The sequence below is a fragment of the Aotus nancymaae genome, unplaced genomic scaffold (genome assembly GCF_030222135.1).
Source record: "Aotus nancymaae isolate 86718 unplaced genomic scaffold, 86718_ANA_hifiasm-v0.15.2.pri h1tg000009l, whole genome shotgun sequence".
NCBI classification, from domain to species: Eukaryota; Metazoa; Chordata; class Mammalia; order Primates; family Aotidae; genus Aotus; species Aotus nancymaae.
In genome coordinates this window covers 23,702,748-23,729,789 of record NW_026988420.1, presented here as the reverse complement: position 1 = coordinate 23,729,789, position 27,042 = coordinate 23,702,748, and the positions used below count along the sequence as shown (strand labels likewise).

The following is a 27,042-nucleotide window of genomic DNA, read 5'->3' as shown; positions in this document are numbered from 1 at the left end:
TTATACTTAATGATGTAGTCAGGAAAAAATAAGGGAAGAAAATAACAAACAAACAGCCAACCAATATTTCATTTAAACCTATGATATGCTATGCGATTACTGAGGAGTGATTTACTTCCAATTATGTAGTCACCTTTGGAATAAGTGTGAGGTGGTAATGTATGTTTTGTGTATTTGAAGTGGAGAGTTCTATAAATGTTTATTAAGTTTACTTGTTCCGGGTCTGAGTTCAAGTCCTGAATGTCCTTGTTAATTTTCTGTCTCGTTGATCTACAGAATCGTTAGCTCTTCTTGTTACATTAATCCTTTTGCCATTATGTAATGTCCTTCTTTGCCTCTTTTGATCTTTGTTGCTTTAAAGTCTACTTTATCAGAGGCGAGAATTGCATTTCCTGCTTTTTGTTTATTTATTTTTACTCTCTGTTTGGTTGGTAAATCTTCCTCCTTCTCTTTGTTTTGAGTCTTTGTGTATTGTTGCATGTAAGATGAGTCTGGATGCAGCATACCGATGGGTTTTGGCTTTTTATCCAATTAGAATATATATAAGTTTAATACTGGTATTTGATGCTAGCTGGCTGTTTTGCCCATTAGTTGATGTAAATTTTTCATTGTGTTAATGTTCTTGCTTTTTGATATATTTTTGGAAAGGCTGATATTGGTTGTTCCTTTATATGTATAGTGCTTCTTTCAGAAGCTCTTGTAAAGCAGGCCTGGTTGTGGTGAAGTCTCTAAGTACTTGTTTGTTCGCAAAAGATTTAATTTTTCCTTCGCTCATAAAGCTTAGTTTGGCTGGATAGGAAATTCTGGGTTGAAAGTTCTTTTCTTTAAGGATGTTAAATATTGGTCCCCACTCTTTTCTGGCTTGTAGGGTTTCTGCTGAGAGATCTGCTGTAAGTCTGATAGGTTTCCCTTTATGGGTAACCTGACCTTTCTCTCTGGCTGCCCTTAGTATTTTCTCCTTCATTTCAACCCTAATAGATCTGACGATTATGTGCCTTGGGGTTGGTCTTCTTGAAGAATATCTTTGTGGTGTTCTCTGTATTGCCTGAAGTTGAATATTACCCTGCCTTGCTAGCTTGGGAAAGTTTTCCTGAATGATATCCTGAAGAGTATTTTCCAACTTGGATTCATTCTCTTCATTACATTCAGGTACACCTATCAAACGTAAATTAAGTCTTTTCACATAGTCCCATATTTCCTGGAGGCTTTACTCATTCCTTTTTATCCTTTTTTCTCCAATCTTGTCTTCTCGTTTCATTTCACTGAGCTGGTCCTCGACTTCTGATATCCTTTCTTCTGCTTGATCAATTCGACTGTTTAAACTTGTGCATACTTCGCGAAGTTCTCGTGTTATGTTTTTCAGCTCCATCAATTCACTTATGTTCCTCTCTAAATTGTCCATTCTCGTTAGCATTTCATCAAACCTTTTTTCCAGGTTCTTAGTTTCTTTGCATTGGGTTAGAACAAGTTCTTTTAATTCACAGAAGTTTCTTATCACCCACATTTTGAAACCTGCTTCTGTTATTGGAACACACTCGTTCTCCATTAAGCCTTGTTCCGTTACTGATGAGGAATTGCGATCCCCTGTAGAGGCAGAGGCACTCTGATTTTGAGTATTCTCTGCCTTTTTAGGCTGCTTTCTTCCCTTCATTATATATTTATCCCTCTGTCGTCTTTGTAATTACCGACTTTCTAACTAGGTCTCTGAGCGGACGTCCAACTTTTTGATTCCCAGCGCCGAAATCTGAGCAATCCACTGCGCCGGCCAAAACAGCGGTGTTAAGATTGATGGTGCTTTTCTGCCCGGGAATCTCCGGACTCCGCACCAAGAACTGCCGCTCTAAGGCACCAGCTAAACCGCCGCACCGGCCACAAGAGTCGCCTTGGCGACCCGTGGGGCTCCTTCGCTGGGAATCTCTTGGTCCGTGAGCAACAAATATTCATCTGAAAATATGGCGTCCTCTCGTTCTCTGAGCTTTCACTGGGAGCTAGGTGCCCGAGCTGCTAGTGATCAGCCATCTTGGATCTCTCTCCTGAAATTTAAATAAAATTAAAAACGTAGTTCCTCAGTCACACTCACCACATGGCAAGTGCTCAATGTCCATACTCGTTGGCAGCATATATATGGCATATTACCATGATTGCAGAAAGTTCTATTGGACAGCACTGGGTTAAAGGGTTACAGTGAGGAGGTATTTGGTATTTGGCTGACATGTAGTGTGAGACCTAAGAGAGCGACAGAGGAAACTGAACAAAGAAGGTAATAGGAAAGATGATATGGGACATGATGAGAAGAGAGAAAGGTCAAAGACAACTCCTATGTGTCTACCTTAGCCAACTAATGGGAGATATGGCTACTGGCATGTTTGAAGTGGTTGCTCAAAAGAGAATGAGATCAGGGTGTTTTTTTTTTGTTTTTTTTTTTTTGCTGTTTTCCAACTCTTGTTTACCTCAGTATCTTAAAGGGCTTCTAATAGAAGCTGCCTTATTCAATTATTTAGCAAAGATTTGAGTGTCCACTAAATAACTATCACTGTGCTTTTATAGATGATGGAGTTCCAAGCTAAGATAACAGCAGAGGGATTTGAGGTAGAATATAGTGGGGATATAGGGAAGTATACAAATTCAGGGACATCTGAGGAATTGTCAGGGTGTGCTGTTATGAACTTGGAAGCTGAAGGAGAAGGAGGCAAGGAAGAATGGCAGATTCAGGCTTTCCCTGAGAAGGAAAGCAAAGTAAGAAAAACAGGTGAGGGGCAAGATAGGGTAAAGTCCACAGCCACACGTGTACTACGGTCTGTTTCCTCTTGCAAAAGTGTGATCCTCTTTAGGTTTTACATCTCAGAATTATAGTTGACTCACAAAAAGCTTGCTGCATGCTCTTCCTCATGTCCTCATGCCTTCCTCTAAGGAGAGCTATTGACAGGAGAATACATCTGATTAACGAGGTAGAATAGCCTACTGTAGTGGTTGGTATATAGTAAGTACTCAGTAAATAGCTGTTCAATGAATGAAACTTGTTGCCATAAGACGTGAAGTAGTGTTTTATGTTTATTTTGTAGTTGAAAATAAATAGACATCCTCTCATTGAGATAGAATCACTGATGCATAGTAATTTTAAAATCTTTTACAAATGCAATGCATGCTGTTATTACTTTACTATAGTTCGTCTGCAAACCAGTTAATCTGTCTGCAGATAAAGAGTTGACTGTATTTTCATGCAGTGATATGGAGTATTTTGATCATCCCTCTTAGGAGCCTTCTGTTGTGGAAGAAACAAAATAAATACTAGAAATTTGTATTTTTTATTAGCCTACATGTCAAGTTGAAAGCATATATTGAACAAGATGATATCTCATCATATTTGTTATCAGAAGTAGCAGCTTGATCTTTGACAATTGTGATTGAATTTTCACACTGAGTATAAAGCATTTGGTTTGTTGATAAGCTCCTACACAAGGAATTCCATATATATTTGACAGTAGAAAGACAGGGAAGTGTTTTAATCTGTTAAAACATGCTGGGTAATTATATGACATTTAACATTCTGTATCCAAAATCCTTACTTTTAAATGCCCTTTACGAATTTAACTCAAGTATGAAAAATTCATGAAAATTCATAATAAATTAACTTTGCATTGTTTAGAAATAAGAGCATGAATACTTGAATTTCATGCCCATTATAGTTTAATATGGGGAACTATATTATAGCTTTGTAGACATTTGTAGTCAGGATGGCAATAAGTAACTATATCTCTGAATTTAGAGAGAAAAGAATTTACTTTCTTATGTCCCAAAGATTTGATGTGCCATATGACAAAGAAAAGTAAAATATGATATATAAGGTAAATACAAACTAGAATTTATGATTAAGATCTAAATAAAAATTGAACTTGCTGTATAAGTGCTTGACTTTTTGATGATCAAAGTGATGTGGAAACTTCACTTCATGAGCAAAACAGTGTTTTCCCTGATTAAAACTTCATAAGAAATTTTGCATCTGTATCTTTACAAAAGGAAAACGTGTTGAATAGTGTTATAAACAACAAATGAATCAGTTTCATGAGGATATTTTTTTTAAGAACCATTCCTCTTTCTCCTCTTCTTCCTCTCCCTCAAAATATGTATTCTCGGCCCCTTAAGGACCTGGCACCCCATGCAAACTCTCATGATGAGAAACGAATTATACATTCCAGTCACAGTAATGCTACTTCTAGTTTAGTTAAAATGGTGTAAGTACCTTGCTTTCTGATGGCTTGACTTTTTAAAAGGGTAAACTTTGCAGGAAACATGGAGGACTGCTTGTCATTAAAAAATCCTCCAAATGTATTACTGGGCTGTAGACAAAAAAAAATAGATAATAGGCATTTTGAGAATATATTGAGAATAGGGGGACTGCTGTTGATTAAGTGGAAATACATATCTTTAGAAATCAAATCAGCAAATGCTAGACGTTTATCTGACCAAAATGCTGACCTAGAAAAGTTTGTATCTGGTTAGTGTCAAAGATGTTTCTCCAAGAGATTGTGTTGATAGGGCCAAGTTCATTTTTTTCAAAGGATTTTGACCCAACCATCAAAGTTCAACTCCATATTAAAATATATAAGATAATTTTGACTTGTAAATTTAAGAGGCAGATTATTAATCCACATATAATAGCTATAATGTATTTAATAATGTTTACTAATGTCTAATAAGATGTATAATTTCCAAGTAACAAATCATTCTGATCAGTACAGCAGAATGATGCAGCTCTTTGTTCCAGGTGATTAAATCAACTGACTTCCTATACTGGGGTAATTGATTGAAATTTTGAAGGATTTACCACATGTAATAACTAATTTTTATTGGTATTTATGTTGTTATTCTTTGGGAAAATTGCAGAAACAAATAACTATTGATCCCACTTTAAATTTACCCATACTGTCACTTTGTAGGAAGCCTTCTGTTTTCTATGGCAGTAGAATATCTAATGAGTTCATCTCAAAATTGAAGTCATCAAAGAATACATGGTAATGGGGCTACTGGGGTTTTAGGATTAGGTGCTGAGATAGGGGAGGTTGACAAGCAAGATTATTTTTTGCCTAAATTCTCTTTTCTTATGCATGAAGTTTTTTATTGGATTCTGGATATTCCTTTTATAGGCAAACAGTAGAAAAAGTAGAATAACTTCACCACAGATGTGATGAAGATAATTAAAACAATAGAAACAACAACAAACATTGAATTCTCTTATTCTTTAATGTTTCCACCAATCCTAATGAGACACTTCAAAACTGTGACATCACTCTTTGGGATGACATTGATTAACAACCTGGAGTACCCTTTAAGAAATACTGATGCTGCAGCCCCCACACCAGTTCCATTAACTTTATAAGTATGGATTTGGATCCCTATTGGTGGCATTTTTAAAATCACTTCCTAGGTGATTTTTGATACTCAACTTGAAGCATGAATCACTTGGTCCTCTGCCCTACTTTCATATCCCAGAATGGAAAATCCCGGACTGGTAGTCTGCAATCAAAAGCAGACATGAACAAATGAAAATTAACCAACACCAAAACAAAAACAAAAAATAAACAACTTTACTTTTTTATTTAAGAATGAGTGATGATGCTTGGCGCAGTGGCTCAGGCCTGTAATCCCAGGACTTTGGGAGGCTAAGGGGCCCCGGATTACCTGAGGTCAGGAGTTCGAGACCAGCCTGGCCTACATGGTAAAACTTCGTCTCTACCACAAATACAAAAATTAGCTGGGTGTGGTGGGGGCGCCTGTAATCCCAGCTATTCTACTGGGGAGGTTGAGGCAGGAGAATCGCTTGAACCTGGGAGGTGGAGATTGCAGTGAGCCAAGAGTGTGCCTCTGCACTCCAGCCTGAACAAAAAGAGTGAGACTCTGTCTAAAAAAAAAAAAAATGAGTGGTGAAAATATTTTCAAAAACTGCTGCTTTTCTTTCATGCCAAGCTAAACATTACTCTGAAAATGAATTTGAAAAAGAGTGTGAATTTGAGGCACGTAGTGGAACTGAAATAAGTTGAAGGCCTGTTTCTCAAGTCATTTTGCAAGTCTCTACCTTGTACAGGTAGAGTTTCAGTGACTATAAAAGCATGAGACAGGATACCTTTGCCTATTTCAGGCAGTTTGTATTTTGCATACCTGTCACAGTCACACATGTTAATGCTGTGAGTCGTTTTTGTGAAATTTTGATCCTTGGTATCACTTTTTCCTGTCTTCTATGAATTTATTTTTAAGAAAGATCTCTGCCAAACAAATCCATTGTTCATCTATATTCAGTGTATTTGGGGAGGGATTTTTATTCCTTATTAGATTGGCATAATTATACCAGTAGATTTTGGCAACCTTTGAAAGTAAAGCAGTTATGGGCCAAAGACTCTCAAATAACAAATGCCATTCTTATTTTGCATGCAGCCAATTAAATCACAGAAATACTGACTTCCAAAGCCATGTGAAACTATTTAGAATGTTTAACCTCCTTTGATTCATTCATTAACACATTTAATCTATGACATTTTCCAAGAAATATTTAATTGGCTTTTCTAAATAGTGTTTTTGGTAAATTCTTTTCACATCACCTTTGTTTTTCAATTGCAATTAAATGTTGTAAATTAGAATGATTATTTTAATAGAATTATAAAAGATAGAGTGACTTTGGTCAGGCTCAGCAAATAGGCTGCATGTGTGCCTTCATCTTCCTGCTCTCATAGCAACCGTAGCTACTCTGTCAAACTACCCTTTCCCCAGATATGAAGCCTCAGAATATTCCTCAGCACCGTGCTTATAAACAGATACTGCTGGGGTTTAGGGGAGCCCTTAGCTTTTTTGAGAGGACTTTTTTTAGGTTTTTGGTTTATTTTTTAAGAATGAGAGAGGAGACCATGGCACAGTGCGCTTGTGAAATAAATACCAGACCCTCAAAGTGTTGCAGAAAAGTGATTTATTTAGGTAGAGAGAGAAAAAGGAGAAGGAGAGAGAAAGAAACAGCTAGAATTTACACTGAATGAGAGAAAGAAAAGCCGCTTTTACACTGAGTGAGAATGGTTTTTAGAGGGAAAAAACCAGAGAAGGAAAACTTTCCTTACACTGAGTGAGAGAATTTAGAAAGCTGGAATGCAGGAGAGGAAAGACAGCTTCCACACTGGGTGGAAGGGGACCTCAGTGGGGGAAAATCCAGGAGGGGAAAGAGAGCTCCCACTATGTGGGAGGCGATTTCAGAGAGCTGGAAATTCAGTGTGGGTGAAGGAGCAGAGGATCATCAAGTGCATACATTATAAAATAAAGATCTAAAAATCAATATTTAATCTTAGGACCCCAGGAAAAGAAGAGCAAATGGATTCTGAAATAGGCAAGACAAAGAATTAATATATATTAGAGCAGATATTAATGAAATTGAAAACAGAAAATTAATAGAGAAAATGAAACCCACCAATATCTGATTGAGTCTTTAAAAAGATCAATAGTATTGACAAATCTCTAGCCAGGCTAACCATGAGAAAAAGAGAGAAGATACAAATTACCCATATCAGAAATGAAAGAAGGATTATCATTACTGATCCTATGGATATTAAAAAGATAACAGAAGAATATTATTAACACCACCAAGCCTACAAATCTGATAATCTAGATGAAATGGACCTTGACTGATGCTGTCTACCAAAAGTTACACTAGAGGAAATGGAAAATCTGACTCTATTAAAAGTACTTGAGTCAATGATGAATAACCTTCCAGAACAGGAAGAACAAGACTCAGATGGTTTCACCAATATATTCTATCAAATGTGTAAGGAAGAAATCATTTCAATTATCTAAATCTGTCCAAGTAAATAGAAGCAGAGGGAACACTTTTTATTTGAAAATCCGTTAATGTAATCTATCACCATCAATGAGCTAAAGAAGAAAACTCACCAATAGATGGAGAAAATGCATTTGACAAAATCCAACATTCATGAGAAAGAATCTCACCAAATTAGGGCTAGAGGGAAACTTCCTCAAGTTGATAAAGAACATATCTACATAAAACCGACATTAGCATCATACTTAAGGAACTAGTTGCTTTTCCCTTAAAATTGGAAATAATGCAGGTATGTCTTCTCTCACTACTCCTCTTGAACATTGTGTTGGAAGTCCTAGCTAATACAATAAGACAAGAAAAATTAAAGTTATAAAGATTTGGAAGGAATAAACAAATCTCTTTTTTCATAGATGTAGTGATTGTTTATATAGAACCCCACCCCCTGTCAAACTGACAAAAAACAAACCTCCTGGAACTATTAAACAATTATATCAAGGTTTTAGATTATGAGGTCACATAATTTAAAAAACCAGTGATTTCCTGTATACCAGCAATGAACAATTGGAATTGGAAATTTAAAATAGTGTATCAATTTTTTTTAGAAACAAAAATCATACATAGGTATTAATCTTACAAAATACACATAAGATCTGTATGAGGAAAACTACAAACCTTTGAAAGAAATCAAAGAAGATCTAATAAAGCCATATATATTTCATGTTCATAGAAAGCATGTCTCAGTATTGTTAAAATGGTAGTTCTTCCCAACTTGATCTATAGGGTCAATAGAGCCCCAGTGAGAGTTCCAGCAAGTTCTTTTATGGATATTGACAAAATGATTTCTAAGTTTGTATGGAGAGGCAAAAGACCCAGAAGAGCCAACACAATACTGAAGAAGAAGAACTAAGTCAGAAATCTGACACTCCCTGACTTCCAGACTTAGTATAGAGCTGCAATAAGCAAAATACTGTGTTACTGGCCAAAGGAAAAAAAAATTAAAAATAATTGAACAGAATAGAAAGCCCTGAAATAGATTCATTTAAATATAGTCAGTTGATCTTTGACAAAGGAACAAAGGTAATTTGATAATGAAATAATAGTCTTTCTTTTAAAGAAAAGGTGTTAGAATATCTACATTAAAAAGAAAAAAGTTGCAAGACCATATATCTTCCACAAAATTAACTAAAAATTTATCATAGAACTAAATATAAAATGCAAGACTATACATTTTATAGAAGATAAGAGAAAATCTATATGACCTTTGGTTTGATTATGACATTTTAGATATAACACTAAAAGCATGATCTACAAAAGAAAAAATGTTAAATTGAACTTTATTAAAATTTAAAACTTCTGTGGCAAACAGTTAAGAGAATGAAAAGACAACAGGCTGGAAGAAAATCTTTCCAAATAAAGGACTTTTATCTAAAATGTACAAAACTCTTGAAACTCTTAACTAGGAAAATAATCCAGTTTAAAGAAATGATCAAAAGATGTGAACAGACACCCATCAAAACTTATAGGTGGCAAGTAAATCTATGAAAAGATACCGAAGGGATTAAAATATACTATTCTACTTAAGTTAAAGATACTTGAAAAACAGCAGGTGTAGAAAGATCACTTTGACCTCCTTGCTATTTCTTAAAAGCAGAAGATGAAATTTTCATGCAAAAGATGGCCTTCCCATACCAGAAAGATGTAGCATCCTTAATCTTCAACAACAAGAAGTCGTAACAAAGAGAATTTTGTAGAGGCCTTGTTAAAAATAATTTTCCACCTAATGTAGTTTCTTCTTAACAACTATTCTTTACCCAATCCATTATATGAGTAACTGACTGTATTTCTTTGAGTCTGCATTCTCTGATGGCCTTTGTGCTACATAAAACTTGCATTACACATTTCTCCTGTTGATCTATCTCACATCAAATTAAAGTGTCAGATTAGCAAGGACCCTAAGAGTATGGGTGTGGAATATTATTGCCCCTATAATAGTTAGCAGCATATGTCATTAGGGAATTGCAAACTAAAACAATGAAACATACTGGCATTGCTAAAATACTAAACAATGACTGCACCCAGTGCTAGTAAGTATATGGTACAAACTTCATTCATTGCTAGTGGGAAAGCACAATGTGGCACATCAACTGGTTGCCTGGCAATTACAAAGCTATACATAGAACAAACCATCCAGTAATCAAACTCCTGGTTATTTACTCAAGTGAATTGAAAACTTATGTCCACACAAAAATCTGCATACAAATATTTACAGCCATTTTATTGGTAATTTCCCAAACTTGGAAGCAAGCAGCATGTCCTTTAACATGTGAATGGATAAACTGTGGTATTTGGAATATTATTCAATATTAAAAATAAATGATCTCCTTAAGCCAAGGAAAGACATGGAAGAACAATAAATTCAAATTGCTAAGTGAAAGAAACCAGACTAGAAGGGCTTTATACTGTATGATTCCAACTATTTGATGTTCTGTAAATGACAAAAATATAGAGACAATAAAACATCAAGAGTTGCCAGGGGTTCTTGGGAGAGAGAAGGAAGCAATGAATAGGTGAGACAATTTTTTAGGGTGGTGAAACTATTCTTTATAACACTGTAGTGACGGATGGATAACACTGAGTTTATCAAAACATATAGAACTGCAGAAAATAGTGAACCTGAATGTGTAAACTGTGGAAACTAGTTAACAATAATGTGTCAATACTGATACATTATTTGTCACAAATGTACCACCCTAGTGTGAAATGTTTATAACAGGAGAATTTATATACGTGTAGGGAAGGGTATATAGGAACTCTGTTTTCTGTGTTTTTCCTGTAAAGCTAAAATTGCTCTAAATATAAAGTCTTTTAATTGTTAATAAATTTTAAGAGTTAAAAAACCTTTAATTTAAAATTAATGTATTTGGTCCATTTGTACAATCTAAACATGTTCGCTTTCTAAGCACTTACTCCAATTCTTATTAATTATTCCCATGAGAAGTTCCTAAGAAGTCTGTGCTCTAAAATAGCAGTTTAGTTATATAGCTTTGGCTGGACAATATTGGACTCCAGTGAGTTTTCTGAAACTACTCCAAACTAGAATATTTTTAAATTTTTTGACATATGTTACTAAATTATTTTCCTGGAGGTTTTACTGATTTGTACATGCCTGCAGTGGCTTTCATAGACTGGCACTATGAAAGTGCCAGTCTCACTGCAACCCTGCCATGATTCGTTGTTCTTGGTGAGAACGTTTTTGTTAGCTGGAGAGTTGGTGAAGTGGTATCTTGTATTTTTCGATGTCTTTGATCATCAGAGTTTAACATTTTAAAAATATATTTGTATTCTAATTGTATTTGTTCCCTTGCAGATTGTTTATTCTAGTACTTTTTCCCATTTGCCTGTTATAAATGTCTGTTTTCTGATCTCACAGTACTGAAAGAATTGAAAATAGTCCTTTTTTATAAAGAACATTGAGCTGTTTTATATCTTTTGAGGGAAAAAGGGGGCAGTATGAACAGAACAATACAATATAATAGATAATGTAGTAAACTAAACTTTTACTAAGATGCACAAATGCTTTTTGTATAGAAGTTTCTACATTCACTGTTCAAGAGAAATGTGTTAAAAATATAATTCAGAGAAAGTGTGTGGGGATATGGTAGTGTATTATAATTATGGAAGTCCACATTACTTAAAGCATTTTCTTGGTCAGTTAATGTTTTAATTCTCATATCATTTTAAAATGAAAATTAAGCTATTAATATACATTGTTTTTATATATGAGTGCCATAAGTAATTTAATATTTATATGCCTTAATATCTAATTTACTTAATATCAATTGGTTTCTATCTTTAAAATTATTAAGAAAATTTTATTTATGGTTATGGCAGTGGCATAAGCATTTTGAGCTTATTTTGTTTTGTTGTTTGTTTTAAGAGACAGGTCTCACTCTGGCACCCATGACAGGGTGCAGTGGAGAGATTATATAGCTCATTGCAGTCTTGAACTCTAGGCTCATGCACTTCTCCTGCCTCAACCATCTTGTTTTATTTACTTCAAGATTTTCATTGCCATTCATATTAGAGTGATACTTTTTTTGAAAAGTTTCATTAGCACAGTGATTATTTAAAAATATATTTATGTGTGTGTATATATATATGTTTTTAAAAATATATATATGTATTTAGCTGGCATGGTAGTACAAGCCCATAGTCCCAGCTACCCTGGAGGCTGAGGTGAGAGGATTGCTTCAGTCCAGTAGTTCAAGACCAGCCTGAAAAATAAAGCAAGACCCCATCACACACACACACACACACACACACACACACATACACACACACACACACACACACTGTTTCACCACCCAAAAAAATGTTGGTTTTTCTAGTGAATTTGTATTAGCACATTGACTTTTTGAGCTTTCTATCTGAGCAACTGTGATATCATCTTTGTTAGTATGTTTTCATACATCCATTTTCACATGGATAGCTTTAATTTATTTTTAAAGGTGCTACTTCATACATACACATTCCACTTTATTCTGCAAAAGATTTGAGATGGGATATGATGCTATTAAAATATAGTTGTATAAATCCATTGAAGGTTAAACTTTTAGATACCTTTACTTCAACCATATGATATTTTGTCAGCAGTAATCTATTAGAAATATATAAAGACTTGCTATTTGATTTATATGATTCAGATAGCATTTTACTTGTTTTACAGATAAAACAATAGAATGTTGTGCTCTTAGAACTAGAAATGATCTCAGGAGAGAGTGGTGTCTGTTTTTAGATGCTTTCCAGGCTAGAATTAGCGATTAAAGGGTGCTAGTATTTTAAATTGCATTGGTGCTCTTTTGTTGTTTTACTACTGGTTTTTCCCACTGTTTTTGAGAATTTGATTTCTTTTGTTAATAATAAGCTAGACTAAAGACTTCTGTAAAGGAACTATATTTTATAGTGGACAAGAGCTTTCTATTCACAGAGACATATGTTCCAATCATTGGCTCTTTGTGATCCAGTATAAGCTATATGATCTCTATAAATTTCCATTTTCCTTTTTAAATAAGGGGTATAATACTAGTTGGGGGTTGTATGTTTTAGGCACTTAACATTGTCATATTATGTGGCTGGTGTCTGTCTCATAGTAAGTACCAAACAAGAATTGCTACTGTCATCTTCAGAATTAATATTATTCACAGGTTTTACTCTTCTAAAACGCTAATGGGGCCATTACAAGATTTTTAAAAATTTTGTCATGTTTCTGGTGTTCACTAATGTCCACAGCGTCTAAACATCTAAATATTCAGTGCTGCTTAGTTACATACCTATAATATAGGAACATGATGAGGAATAGAGTTATTAATGTGATAATATTCTTATGATGTATTTTTCTTTATTTCAAAGAAGAAGGGATCTATTTCCTTGACTTCTGAAGATCACCAAGAAGATGCTTAGTTTTTATTTTAGGATTTAAATTTAAATTATTTCCATGTGACTGAAATAATGGAATATTCTTTAAATGTTATCCAAATTTGTGCTGAATACCTCAAAAATATCACCCAACCTTGCATTGTAACTACAAGGGAGTTTTACTCCAGACTGACAACTAGGCCATGATTTATTACAGGATCTACTTTTAACATTATTTTGTCTGGAATGAACAGAGTGGTTGGAGAAACTCCATCCATCTTTTGTTTATTTGACATTTATGCGCATTAAATGTACCTTAAAGAAACAGTACATAAATAGAAAATTCTGTTTAACAGTGATGATTACTCATCAGTAAGAAAAATCTCTTGACAATAATACAAAAGGAATCCTGTCACATACTGTCTGTTAAAGTTTAAATAAAGCATACTTTTAACGTGAACATATTTTTAAGGCAAATATTTTAGTTTTATTTTCTTTCCAAGAATTAGCATTACAAAATGTAAGTTGCAACTCATCTTCAACAAAATTAGCACTATCTCCCAAGCTTTACTTGTTATAGCTCAGAAAATGATTGTGATGTGAGTATGACATGAGCAGAAGTAAAATGTGCCTTTTTTAGTTGGTAATGTTCATCAATGAAATGACAAAATCTTGGGCAGATGGATAAAGACATATACATTTTATGCTTTCATGCTTTTGGAAGACTTTTAAAAAATGATTAGAGAGAGGGGAGGAAGAGAATAGAGTAGTTGAGGCAGGAAGAGTATCTTGGCAGCATTGTGAAATTTTTCTTGAGAATGTTAGAGTAAGAATGAAGAATCTCTGCCGTGTAGTTTAGAGCTGCATAGTAGTTTATACATGAGACACAAGCATTATCAACAACATGCTTCTAGTCTGAACCTCTTATAAGGCTTAGTTTCAAATATATTTACTTGAAAATTTGAGTGGTGTCTCTTAATTGTTAAATACCCATTTTGAAATGATAGGATTATTGTGATTCCCTTTACCATTCAGTGAGTGTACTTTTTAATATTAGACTGTTCCCAGTATGCTGCTCACCACTCAGTTGATATTTTCAACAAGACAACCCATGGTAGCACCCGCCTCCTAAATCAGTGTTTAGCTTTGTAATTGTCTCGGAATAACTCACATCTGTGTTTGACTTGAGTACCTAACATTTATTAAACTAGTAGTTGCTACAGACTATATTGTGTTCCACGATCCTAAATTCTAAATTCTCATTGCTTACAAATAAAGACCAAGATTGATCCAGTTGGTTGTTCTTCCATCATAGAGATTTTTTGATACATTAATCCTAGCAGTTGCTGGCTGTTTAGCTACATCACAAATACTATTGGAATACTCTTTCTAGGCTTTACAAATTATGAAGGTAGATGGTGCTTGTCTTAACATTCCACACAGGCTGCAGGGGTGCAGACTGGTAACAGTGGGTTGCTGAGAGTTCACAGTAGGAACAGTATTCCCCAAGTAGTCATCGCTGTGAATTAGGGTAGGTGAGATAAAGGATCTTTGCTACTAGGGTGCTTTTTAACAAAGCAGAACACAACTTTCATGTTAATCTTTGGTGGCTGTACAAAGAAAAAAACTATTTCTAAAAGTTGGCTGCTTTTAATCTGGTCTTATCTAAGATGATGGTATGAATGAAATTATAGGATTGTAAGGAAACTTTTAAAAATTGTATTCGACATTCATAAGTCTATATGTAAGAGCAGAAGCCCATAGAATGATTCAAACTGACCTATGCACACGGAAATAGCTCTGAAATGAGATAATAACTACATTTCTCCATTCTTCTAGTTTTTAAAAATTAAATTGTACTATATCTACTAGCTCTTAGTTCCACTATAATGTATACTTACATTTTTAGAGTAAAAAGTGAATTTAGAGTTTCTATGTTGTTTCATTTTCTTATTTTACCTCTGTGAAAGCTAAAGTCCAGTAACTTGCTCAAGACTATTAATTAGTTTGATGTGTAGGTCAGTGTAGCATTTGAACCTATTAAATGTGTTATGATGTGAAAGTCAGGCTGTCTAGGTGGGTAGCTCACTGTTCCCAGGGCTATGATAGATTTTGAATCAATAAGTAGTCATTATGTTATTATGTATGATGGCACAGAAATCTCTCATTCTTCCACTACCAGACATTAACAGTTACTTGGTATTTTTCTGATAGTGATAGGATAGTTAGTGATGTTGGATTTTTAAAAATATTACTTATGTGTGCCTACAGCCCCAGCTACTTGGGAGGCTGAGGCAGGAAAATTGCTTGAACCCGGGGAGCGAAGGTTGCAGTGAGCCGAGATGGCAGCACTGCACTCCAGTCTGGGTGAAAGAGCGAGACTCCATCTCAAAAAATATGTGTGTGTGTATATATATATATATATATAATCTGATGGGAATTTATTTAGGAGCCAATTTTAAAGTGGAAAATTCTTGGAAAGGAAGCAAGTAAACAGTGCTGTGCCCAATTAGGTATGCCTTGAATTTCAGGTGTAAATTAAATTCTGGTGGAGAGAGATTTCTTTCCTTCCTTCCTTCCTTCCTTCCTTTCTTTCCTTCCTTCTTTCTTTTTTTTACTATTTATTTGTGTCTCTGCTCTAAATGATTACTTAATGGTAGGGAATGCTACCTGATTACCTGTTAGTCCTGTGTTCGTACCACTCCTCCTTGCCAATACTTTCTACCCCAGCACTACACAAAACCCAAGCTCACTTTTATCATTGTTCAGGTTTTAGCTTAACTACCTCTCCCGGTGATTGCACTCCTTGGCCATTTCAGATTATGATTGGTCCACCCTGGTCATCTCAAGCCCATGTCCTCTTTGCATTTATTCTGCATACCTGTTTATTTTAATTTGATCAAATAATTAGCTTTGGGACCAAAGGGGTCACAAGTAGGTGCCACAGTTTGTTCCTCTGAGATCTACCCACGTATTTTCAACAGGTATCTTTGAGGGATAAAAAGTTGGTTCTTGGGGAGCAAAAATTATCTTGTTTAACTAGTTTTTAGGTGTAAAACACAGATATGCATGCACTATATAAAGATAATGCATTACCTTTGTGGTTTTAAAATTTCATAGGTGCATTTAGAAAAAAAATGCCTAAAAACTCCTTAGCGAGCAATTAAAAAAAAAAAATAATGTAAGCATTGTTCTATACCTAGATTGATAAATTTATGTTCTTTGAAGACATTTCCACCTGGTTACTACCAAAAAGCTTCAAATTTACCTTGTCCAAAGCAGTTATCTTCTTTGGCCACCCCACACACATCTGTTTTTCATCCTCTCCGACCTGTATTAGCTAACAGCATCTCCTGGGTTTCCAGACCCACATAGTCCCATTGTCTCCATTTCCCAGGCACAGCCTCTGTTCAGGCTGCCCTCTTTCCCTGCCTGATTACTGCCACAAGTTTTTAAAATTACTCTTCTTGCTTCTCTTAGTATTCTTGTCCTGATCTTTTTAGCCACACTCACTGGAGGGTGCTTTCTAAAATGTATATCTGATCATCTCTCATCTGGATTGAAAACTTGCATTACTTCAAAATTAAAATCCTATTTCCATTGCATGGCATTACCTTTTCTTTTATTTTCTGGTCTTTTCAGATTTATATATTTGCCGTGTCCCCTACTTGCCTTCCCTAAAGCATATCCACCTTTATTCTGGAGACGCCGAGCCTCCTCAAATGTGCCAATCCTTCCTCATCTATAGCCCTTGTAAATGCTGCCCCATGTGCCTATGCTATTGCACTTTTGCGTTTTTTCCTTTTCTTCCCTAATCCCATACAACTTCCTGTCTTTGAAATTTCAGTTCTGATGTCATGTCTTCCTAGATGAACTTTGGTGATTATTTTTACTATAGTATTTGTCACACCAAGGCAAATACATAAATTTTTAAACTAAATGCTTCTTGAGGAAAGACTGTGTTTAATTTGTTGTTATGTCTCCAACTACTACAGTGTCTAGTAGGCGTTCTGTGGATATGTGCCAAATGATAAATGATGAATGCCCAGGGATGTTTTAAATACGACTATTAAATAGACTCACAGGTTACTCTGTTTTCCTAGGCACTTTGCCATATATTTTTTCCTATCAAACATTGCGTGCTAGATTAGATTAAACTTACTCCTTTTTTGCAACAAATAATAACTTTCACCAAACGGCAAGTAAAAAGTAGTTTTTCAAGTATTTAAATATTTGTTTTTCAAAAATGAAATCAACTAATTTTACAACTTTTATTTCTTATTTACAAAATACAGTATTAACATTTCAGTAGACAGAATATCAATATACTTAAGATTCTGTGTTCTTTCTCTCTCCTGTTCTGTTTAGCTAAAGGACACAAAATCAGCAGATCAGAAAACAACGCTACTGCATTTCCTGGTAGAAATATGTGAAGAGAAGTACCCTGATATCCTGAATTTTGTGGATGATTTGGAACCTTTAGACAAAGCTAGTAAAGGTTTGTACCTTTATGAGAAACATTTTATTGCTCTGGTCTTCAGCACTAAAAGACTGAAATTTATACATTTTATTTGTGCATACTTTCCACTTTGTCACAGTGTTTTCATACCCAGTATCTCATTTTAAAAATAAAGAGAATTATAGGATATTATGAGTTGTCATGATTGGAGCTATGAGTTTAATTTGTTTAGTTAGATGATGAGGCCTCCATATTATAAAATACTTTGTTTTGCAGTTTAAACCTTATGGATGCCTGCTAGCCCTACCTTCTAAACCTCCTCCACTTTGGCGCAGGTGATTCTCTCCTGATTCAGTGTCATTCACAGGTACTGAGAGACTATTATATACCTGAGCCCAGGACCAGCTATCAGTGTCCCCATTTGCCTGAGCACCAAATCTGTCTCTGCCCAGCTTGTAGGTGCTCTCTTTTTTTGTTAAAGAAGCCACCATAGTGCCAGTTTCAATTTACCCTTTCCTAATTCTCAAATTTCTAACTTGATTCTATTCTCAATTGTGGGCTTAGATCAAGTCATAAAGGATCATAGAAAGCTTAGGACCTATTATTAATACTTAGCTATAGTATGATTTAAATACAATTTTTTGACTACCTTAATAATTCAGTTTTCATTTATATTTCACATTGAGTCTGTTAACTTCACTTGGTGCCAAACAACCAATTTATGAATACATTTTGGAAAATAACTCAGGTGGAATGACAGAATATCTATATTATTTTTTCATTGACTACTAGTCGTTAGTAATATCAAATTGTCTTTATAATCTATTTTCTTTTTAATGTTGGAAATCATCAACTTAAAGAAGGATATATTATTGCTTTTCATATTAGAGTGAATATTTCATCTTAAAAAATCAATTTTATTTTTTTCTGCTCCCTTTAAATTGTTCTTCTTCTATAAAACAGGGATTATAAAACTTTATTGACAAAGAAGATTGTGATTGGATGAGATGTTCTTTGAAACTTTGTTCTGAGATGTATGTTTCTTTAAAGTAAATATTTCATACAGCCTGTCTTGATTTTTAAGACAAAAATAAGCTTTTTACTTAAATTTTTACTACTAAATCCTAGTGTTCTAATGATAATGAGTTACTTACTTTGCCCCTATGCTACCTAAAACTGTCCTGGTATAAGAAGAATTTTTCCATATGTATAGTTTTAGATGTTTCAGTAGGATTTAAGAAGGGAAAATAATTGAAATTATTTTCTTGTATTAAACCACATGAGATAGGGTGAAAGGGGATTGAACTGAATAGGTTGGAAACATTCAAAATCACTCGGGATATTCAAGATAGCTTTTACTGATTGGTTCATTAACTCAAGGAAATCAACTCTCTTAAAGAGAATTCTGATATTTTGGAATATTTGACTAAATGGTATGAAAAATATTGGAAATGAGTGTCCTTAATGGACATTAAACAGTTTGATAGGTTAACAGAGTGGTGGATGAAAACATGGCACAAAGTGCCTTGAAATAGACAGGGCATTTTTTTCCTGGGGAAAACCATGGTTGAGTAGATGTATTTTTTATTGTAGAATTTATTGTTGAGCAGTTTTTGCTGTAAATTAAGTTTTTGAAATATTTATGTTGACTCATACTTAAAATTCTATATTAATATTATAATTTGTTCCTTAAAAATATTTACCTTTGATAAGGACTTGCAGAATTGTAATTTGGTTTTGCTCTTCTGGGTATTTTTCTGTTTGTTTGTTGTCTTGATGTTTCAGCAGGGTGTTCTGGGGTTTTAGGGCTCTTTAGTTTCCATCTGTTAAGAGTGGAGGCTAGTGTCTATGTATGGGTCAGCAGATACTGTTAATATGTTTCACAGGAAGCAGCCAACTTCGTATTTAACATAGAAAAGTCATCACTGAGATACTTTATATAGTATTGGTGATTGTTAAGCATACTTTTTTTATGGTTATATTACTTAATGAATGAGATTTGAGGAGAAAATGTAATGTTTTGAATGAAGTAAGTCTGTGTTTGTTTGGAGTATTTTAGTGCTCTTATACATGTATTATGTATCATCATTTAAAAGTTTCCAGATTTGAAATCACCTTAGTGTGCTATCACATGAATTAAAAAGTACCTTTGTTTTTGAGATATAACAAATCCTGGTCATTAGATACTCCTAGATCAGCAGGGAGAACTTTCATTGCAACTAATGAGCTTACCTGTATGACAATTTTCAAAAATCTACTTCATTAGGACTGCTTCTTTTCTAAGATACAATGACTTACAGATTTTCTGTTGCATTTCATGGAAATATTTTGAGTCATTATTATATTTCTGAATACCATTGTAATATTTCTCTCTTTTGGACTTGCTTGGCCTCCCTTCTTTGGGTATCTTTTCTCTCATTTGTCATATCTCTTCATAGCCTTCAGCATCTCAATGCTAAGATGTATGTTTCTCTGAAGTAAATATTTCATACAGCCTGTCTTGATTTTTAAGACAAAAAGTAAACTTTTTACTTAAAGTTTTACTACTAAATCCTAGTGTTCTAATGACACTGAATTATTTACTTTGCCCCATGCTACCTAAAAATGTAGGTAGCATACAGAGCTGCATTGAGATGCTGAAGGCTGTGAAGAGATATGACAAATGAAATGAATACATTTTTCCTTGTCTAAGCAGTTAAAAGTAATGTATAAAGGTTTTATTGATTACTTCCCAATAATATATTTCATTATTAAGTTTAATTCGAGAGTAGAAAATATGATAAAACTTACTTTTTTGTTGGGGGGTATATTAAAATAAAATGAATGTAAGCTTACAGCAACACCTTGGTCTGACCTTTTTTAGAGTTATCATAGTTCTACCATGTATTTCCATCCTTTCCTAGTTAACTCTGAATTCTAGAAATGCCATGCCAGTTCAATCTGTAACTCATTCAGTCATTAATTTAACAAGGCTTTATTGAATGATTATACTGTGTCAGAAATTGTGCTCTTGTCTTACTATTGGTTCAGGTGTAATTTCTGTGACTTAGTGAAACCCAATCTGCCTCACTCCCATCTGGCTCTTTCCTAGCTGGCTCTTCCCTGTTACTGTCAATTTCCTTAACTTTCTCCTCTTCTACAGTGCAGTGTCTATGTGTTGCTTTTTAAAAATTAGCCTAATAGTGAACTCTTCTCTCTTTTTGTCCCTACATCTTCTCTTTAGGTGATATCTTCAGTTCCCTAGGATTTAAATACCATAATTATGTTAATTACTGACAAATGTATATCCCAGACTTTTTTTCTAAGATCCACACTTGTTTATACAACAGCTTTTGCCATTTCCATTGCATCTCAAAAAGGTATCTGAATCATATTATGCCACAAAATGGGACTCTTGATTCCTACACCCTTAACCTCTCCTTCTATATATTATTTACTTGAGAAAATCCTGCTTGTCCCCACTTCTTTGGATATCTTTTCTCTCATTTGTCATATCTCTTTATAGCCTTCAGCATCTCAATGCAGAGCTGTGTGGTGGGTTTTGCTTTAGTCAAATACGTGGGAAGTGGCAGCTGTGGCCCAGAATGTTGTCTAGTTTTTCTCCTTCATCAAGAAACTTAAAAGTAAATGTCACCTTCCCTTTGGTGCTTTTTGCTGGGAACTTCACCTAAATTTGTGTATTCTACTGTTTTTTTAAGGATAAATTCATAGGTGTTCCAGAAATTCTTATACTACTATTTAGGAACTGCTGCTGTAGACCAGGGATTATTCCTGGGACAGCTGGGAATAGAATGAAGCTTCTAAAAGAGATCAATATTCAGTGTATTATCAGAGTGGATTCAATGATTGCTCATTTATAATTTCTGTCACTTTCCTCTTTCCGTGTTTTAGCATTAGGAGCATTCATTGATATATTTGATTTTTAAATCTTCCCTATTTAATACTGCCCTTTGTGCTTTTAAGACTGTTTGTATGTTTTTAGCTAGCAATTCCTTGGTTTGACCCAAATATTTTTCTGCTCAAATACATCTGGTTTCCAGTTCCTCATGCATCTCCATCATTTTATGATAAATGTCTTACTAAATACCAAATGTTTATCTTTTGTTCACCTACTGCGAGCACTTAGAACACTTAATTTCCAGGTGGCAACCACCTGGAAAATTTATAGTGTTTGAAGATTTCAAATTCATCTGCTGTAACTAGCAGACGCATTAACCTCTTTGTTGCTATAGCCTTCCAAAAATGCCAGTTAAAATTTGTTAGTGAGTTTGATACATATTTTGAATAGACAGTATTAGTTATTGGTTTAGTTGCATTTTATATCCCCTGCAGCAGAGTCAGCAACACGGCTACTGTTGTATTGGTTGGAATCATTATGTCATGGAGGTTGTAGGTTGGGGCCTTGTAATTCGTGTAGAATATATTAATTCATTTATTTGGTCTTTCAGATCAGGAATAGAATATTAGAATGTTATGAAAAGACACTTTGGTTTACCCATATCTGCCTATATGATGAAGTTAATAGGATTCATTGTTGCTGGTGGAAATATTTATAATAAAATAATTTAGTTATAGAAGACAACCATGTGGGATATTGCTTTTATTAAATTTTGTCAGTGAAGAGAACAAAAATGTTTTCTGACTGTTATGGGCTGTACTGTGTCCCTTATAAATTCCTGTGTTAAAGCCCTAAACCTCAGTATGTCAGAACTTGACTATGTTTGAAGATAGAGCCTTTAAAGAGAGGAGAGTTAAAATGAGATCATTAGGTTATCCCTAATCCAATCTGACTTGTGTCTTTATAAGAAGAGGAAATTTAGAGTCACAGCCATTCAGGAATGTACATGTACAGAGGATAGACCATGTGAAGATAAAGTGAGGAGGTGGCCATCTGCAAGTCAAGGGGAGAGGCCTGAAACAAATCATTTCCTTATGGCCCTCAGAGGAAACCAACTCCGCCAACATCTTGGTCTTGGACTTCTGGCCTCCAGAAATGAGAAAATGAATTTCTGTTGTTTAAGCCACTCAGCCTGGGGTATTCTGTGATGGCAGCTCTAGCAAACTAATATACTTACTTAGGAAATTTTTCCTACTTGCTTAGAAGTCTTTGGCTATAGAATAGAGTAGCCAATACTGAATGATTTTTCACTTTATCAAATAAGTTGAAGTAGCAGTTGTAGATCTGCTGTGTTGGATGTTCACTAGTAATCAATTTAGGAATATCAAAGGTTCTTCTACAAACTATGAATTATCACGTTATTTGAAATAATTACAAGTATGCTTCAATTCCTCTTTTGAGTAGACATGAAACATAAATTAGTACCTGTATAAGGATATGTTAAGGCACTTTAAAATAAATATATTCATGAAAATTCTCATTTAATTTCAGGGTTAGATCTATGGCATTTCCTAGATTTTGTTTTAGAATGCACTTAATCATGTTGTACTGTACTAAGTTTTTGTTTTGTCTTTTTCTTTTACTCACTATATCCATATATATATATCTCCATAAATATATATACCAATATATATATTTCTTGTCCATTTTTCCCTGTTTTGCTACTATAATAGTTGCAATTTTCATATAAGCAGGTAACTGATAAACATTAGTAACACTCTGAGTTATCTCTTGACACTTTTCCAAAAGTAAGTCATGGGTAGATGGCGTTACTTTTTTTTTTTTCATTTTCCCATGGAAATAATGACAGCATTTAGTATTTCCAAATTGTGTAGTGCTGGTTCTGCAGATAGACCTTGGAGTAAAAGCTATGTCTGTAAAGCCAGCCTATGACTCCTAATGGTTTCACATCTCAGGGAAGTAATTTGACTACCTGTAGTCATCTAGTAAGTATACTTAGGAATTTACTTAGGAATCCTAAAGTATACATTACTATACTTTACGTATATATTTATATATATTTAGTAAGTATACTTAGGAATTGTAAAATAATTTTAATAATATAAGCCAAATATAATGTAAGTTAAATTTATTTTTAAATATAATTTACATATGTTTGCATATACTTACCAAAATGTTAGAATATGTAAAATTTTGTGTTCAACAAATTCTTTTTTCACAAAAGGTATGATGAGATATAACTGGGCCATTCCCAAGATAATTATAAGATTTGTGAAAAATATTTATAGTGTATTGCAAGCGTGGTAAACTGGTAAGAGACCACATATTTAAATCCTCCCAGTTTATTTCCAGGGATCATCTGTATAGAGTTGGCATCAAAAGTTTAAGTTGGAGACTTGGATATGAGATTGTAAGATTAATCATTTTGTAGTACAAATATAAACTGTTGTGGAAAGCAGCAGAGTGGAATAGAAAGAGCACATCCCAAAATCACTAGAAGGATTAAGGATTCTGTGGATTGACATTGAAGAACACTGGGCATGGAGGAACTACTTGCGGCTAAAGATTGCTTTTTGAGATACTGAGCTAAGAACATTTCCTGAATCTGCTGTGGCTTGGGCTGATAGATGATGATGAAGAAGAAAATCACATCAGGAAGACCTCTATATCTTTTTGGAGGTTAACAGGCTGAAAGTGGCATCAATACAGCATTAATCTTTTTGAGAAACTAACAGTTTACAGTGTTTGCAGATTTTTGGCCAGCTACAGACTTGAAGTAGCTACTTGAGCAGTTCTGTCAGTGTCACCTATGAACCATAGTGAACATCAAGTAACTGGACAGTATCACCAGTGACGACCAAGGTTTTAGAAGTCTCTTACACTCATGGCTGTAAAGTAATATTTACTGCACCTTAGTTTTGCAATATGAAGTGGGAAATTACAAACAAAGTAGGTGGAAGAAAATTTCAGGCTAGTGTATTCTGAAGGACAGCTTAACGTAACAAATCTGTGTACTATAGAGAAACCTCAGCCGTGGATGGAGCAAACACATTAATGGCAATCTTATGAATCTTGTTGGAGACAAGGCTGACATGTAACCAGTTGGTGGAAGAGGCATGGAGATAATCAGATGCTGCAGGTAGAATTGCCAGCTCCTCTCCAGAAACCAGATTGTATTTTTGCAGCTTGCAGAATCTTGAATTAGTAATTGTATTGGTTTGTTAGGGCTGCCATAACCAATTACCACAAACTGTGTGCCCGTAAACAACAGAAATTTAGTCTGTCACTAAAGTCCCTGAAACATAGTGTTAGTAGGGTTAGCATCTTCAGAAAGGTCCGGGGGAGAAACCATTCCATGCTTTTCTTCCAGCTTCTAATGGCTACCTGGAGTCCTTTGTGTTCCTTGGCCTGTAGATGCATCACTCCACTCTCTGCCTGTATTTTCTCTTGGGGTTCTCACCTCTGCTTATGGACACTAGTTATTAGATGATGTCAGTCACAGGATGATTTCATATCAAGATCCTTAACTAATTTCATCTGCAAAGTTCCTATTTCTAAATAAGTGATATTCTGAGGTTCTGGGTGGATATGCATTTTGGGGGAGTCACTGTTCACGCACTACAGTCATCTGTGTCATAAGTCCTATAACTGCATGGAGATAGCACTATCATCTTTGCGTATCACAAAACAGTTCAGGGAAATTATTCTAATAAGTATATCCGGAAAGTATATCGTTAAATTGTGAAATAGTTTAGCTTTTAAGGGTTATTAATGTACTTCTGAAATATGCTTTACTTTTGTCATTGTGTGAAAATACTAAACTAGTTAAAACTGAAATTAATGTATGCCTTTGTATTAGTCCATTCTCGCATAGCTATAAAGAACTACCTGAGACTGAGTAATTTATAAAGAAAAGTGGTTGAAGTGGCTCACAATTCCACAGGCTATACAGGAAGCATGGCTGGGGAGGCCTCAGGAAACTTAAAATCATGGCAGAGGGCAAAGGGGCAGTAGGCATGTCGTACATGGCTGGAGAAGGAGGAAGAGAGAGCAGGGGGAGGTGCTGCACACTTTTTAACAGCCAGATCTCATGAAAACTCTATCCTGAGAACAGCAAGAGGAAAATTCACCACCATGATCCAATTACCTCCTCCCCGTGCCCTTCTCCAACATTGGGGATCACAATTTGACATGAGACTTGGGAGGGGACACAAATCCAAGCCATATCAGCCTCTGAATTTAAGGAATTGATAGTCTATGACAACAACAATATCTGTAATAAATGATTTTAGTGGGCAAAATTAATATGTTTTCAATCATATTATAGAAACATCATTTGATAGGAGAAACTGTTTTTTAGACCACGGACTCTGAGGCTAGCTAACTGGTTCACCTGGAGTTGAAACCTCAGCTTGTTAGAGGTATAATCTTAGACAAGTATCTTTTTCTCTCTGAGCTTCCATTTTCCTACCTATAAAATGGGTGCAATATTAGTAGTTAACCCAGAGGTTTGTTGTGAGGATTAAACAGGTTAATATGTATAAATGTTTATAAAGCTTGTAGAGTACCTACTAAACACTATATAAATATTCTCTATGTTTGTTATATTTGTTGCTGTTATTTTTCCATGATTATTGTTGACACACATTTGCCTATCTGTCATGAACAATGCAGATAACATGAGTCTATGTGAATAATATGTTGTTATCAAATTTTAATATGTATTGTCAGAAATTATTTGAAGAGATTCCAATGGTGTGTTGCCTGGAGCTTATTCAAACTTTAGAACATAACAACCACAAATTTTGTAGGCTTATGTTGGTACTTTTCTAAATATTAAAGAATAATACATATACACTTACACTGATCATAAGTGTACAGCTCAATGCATTTACACCAGTTGGACGTGCCAACATAGGGAATGAAATTTGGAAAATAGGTTCTATTTTTCTTTGCTTCAGCCTGCAACACTTTATTTTATATTTCGAACTTTGACGTAAGATTTCTTTTGAAAAGGGAGTTCTGGTACTAAACAACCTTTGAAAACCACTGGTCTCCAGCAACTCTCCAACTCTGACCTTATTTTTCTGGAGGTGTATGCATGCATTTAAGAAATAAATTTTTTCATACCAGCCAATAATTTTGAAGGAATGCCATATAGAAATATAAACTAACTTATGACAAATGATATAAGTGATAGGAAAATCTAAAATGATATATAGTCACACTCATAGGAAAACCTAAAGAAAATAAGGGCCAGGCACGGTCGCTCACGACTGTAATTCCAGTACTTTGGGAGGCTGAGGCAGGCGAATCACGAGGTCAGGAAGTTGGATACCAGCTTGACCAACATGGTAAAACCCCATCTCTACTAAAAATATAAAAATTTGCTGGTGTAGTGGTGCATGCTTGTAATCCCAGCTACTCAGGTGGCTGAGGCAGGAGAATCACTGAAACCCAGGAGGCAGAGGTTGCAGTGAGCCGAGATCGTGCCACTCC

General features: G+C 34.7%; 1 protein-coding gene across 1 annotated transcript in view; it reads left to right on the top strand.

Annotated features, from left to right (window-relative positions):
- The window catches only part of LOC105727117 (protein diaphanous homolog 3), a 345,513-nt gene that overhangs the window by 134,031 nt on the left and 184,440 nt on the right, over positions 1-27,042 (top strand). Inside the window, exon 17 of the mRNA XM_064373482.1 lies at positions 17,594-17,723. Within this exon, the coding sequence (XP_064229552.1) occupies positions 17,594-17,723 (130 nt within the window). The remainder of the gene's footprint in view (positions 1-17,593; positions 17,724-27,042) is intronic.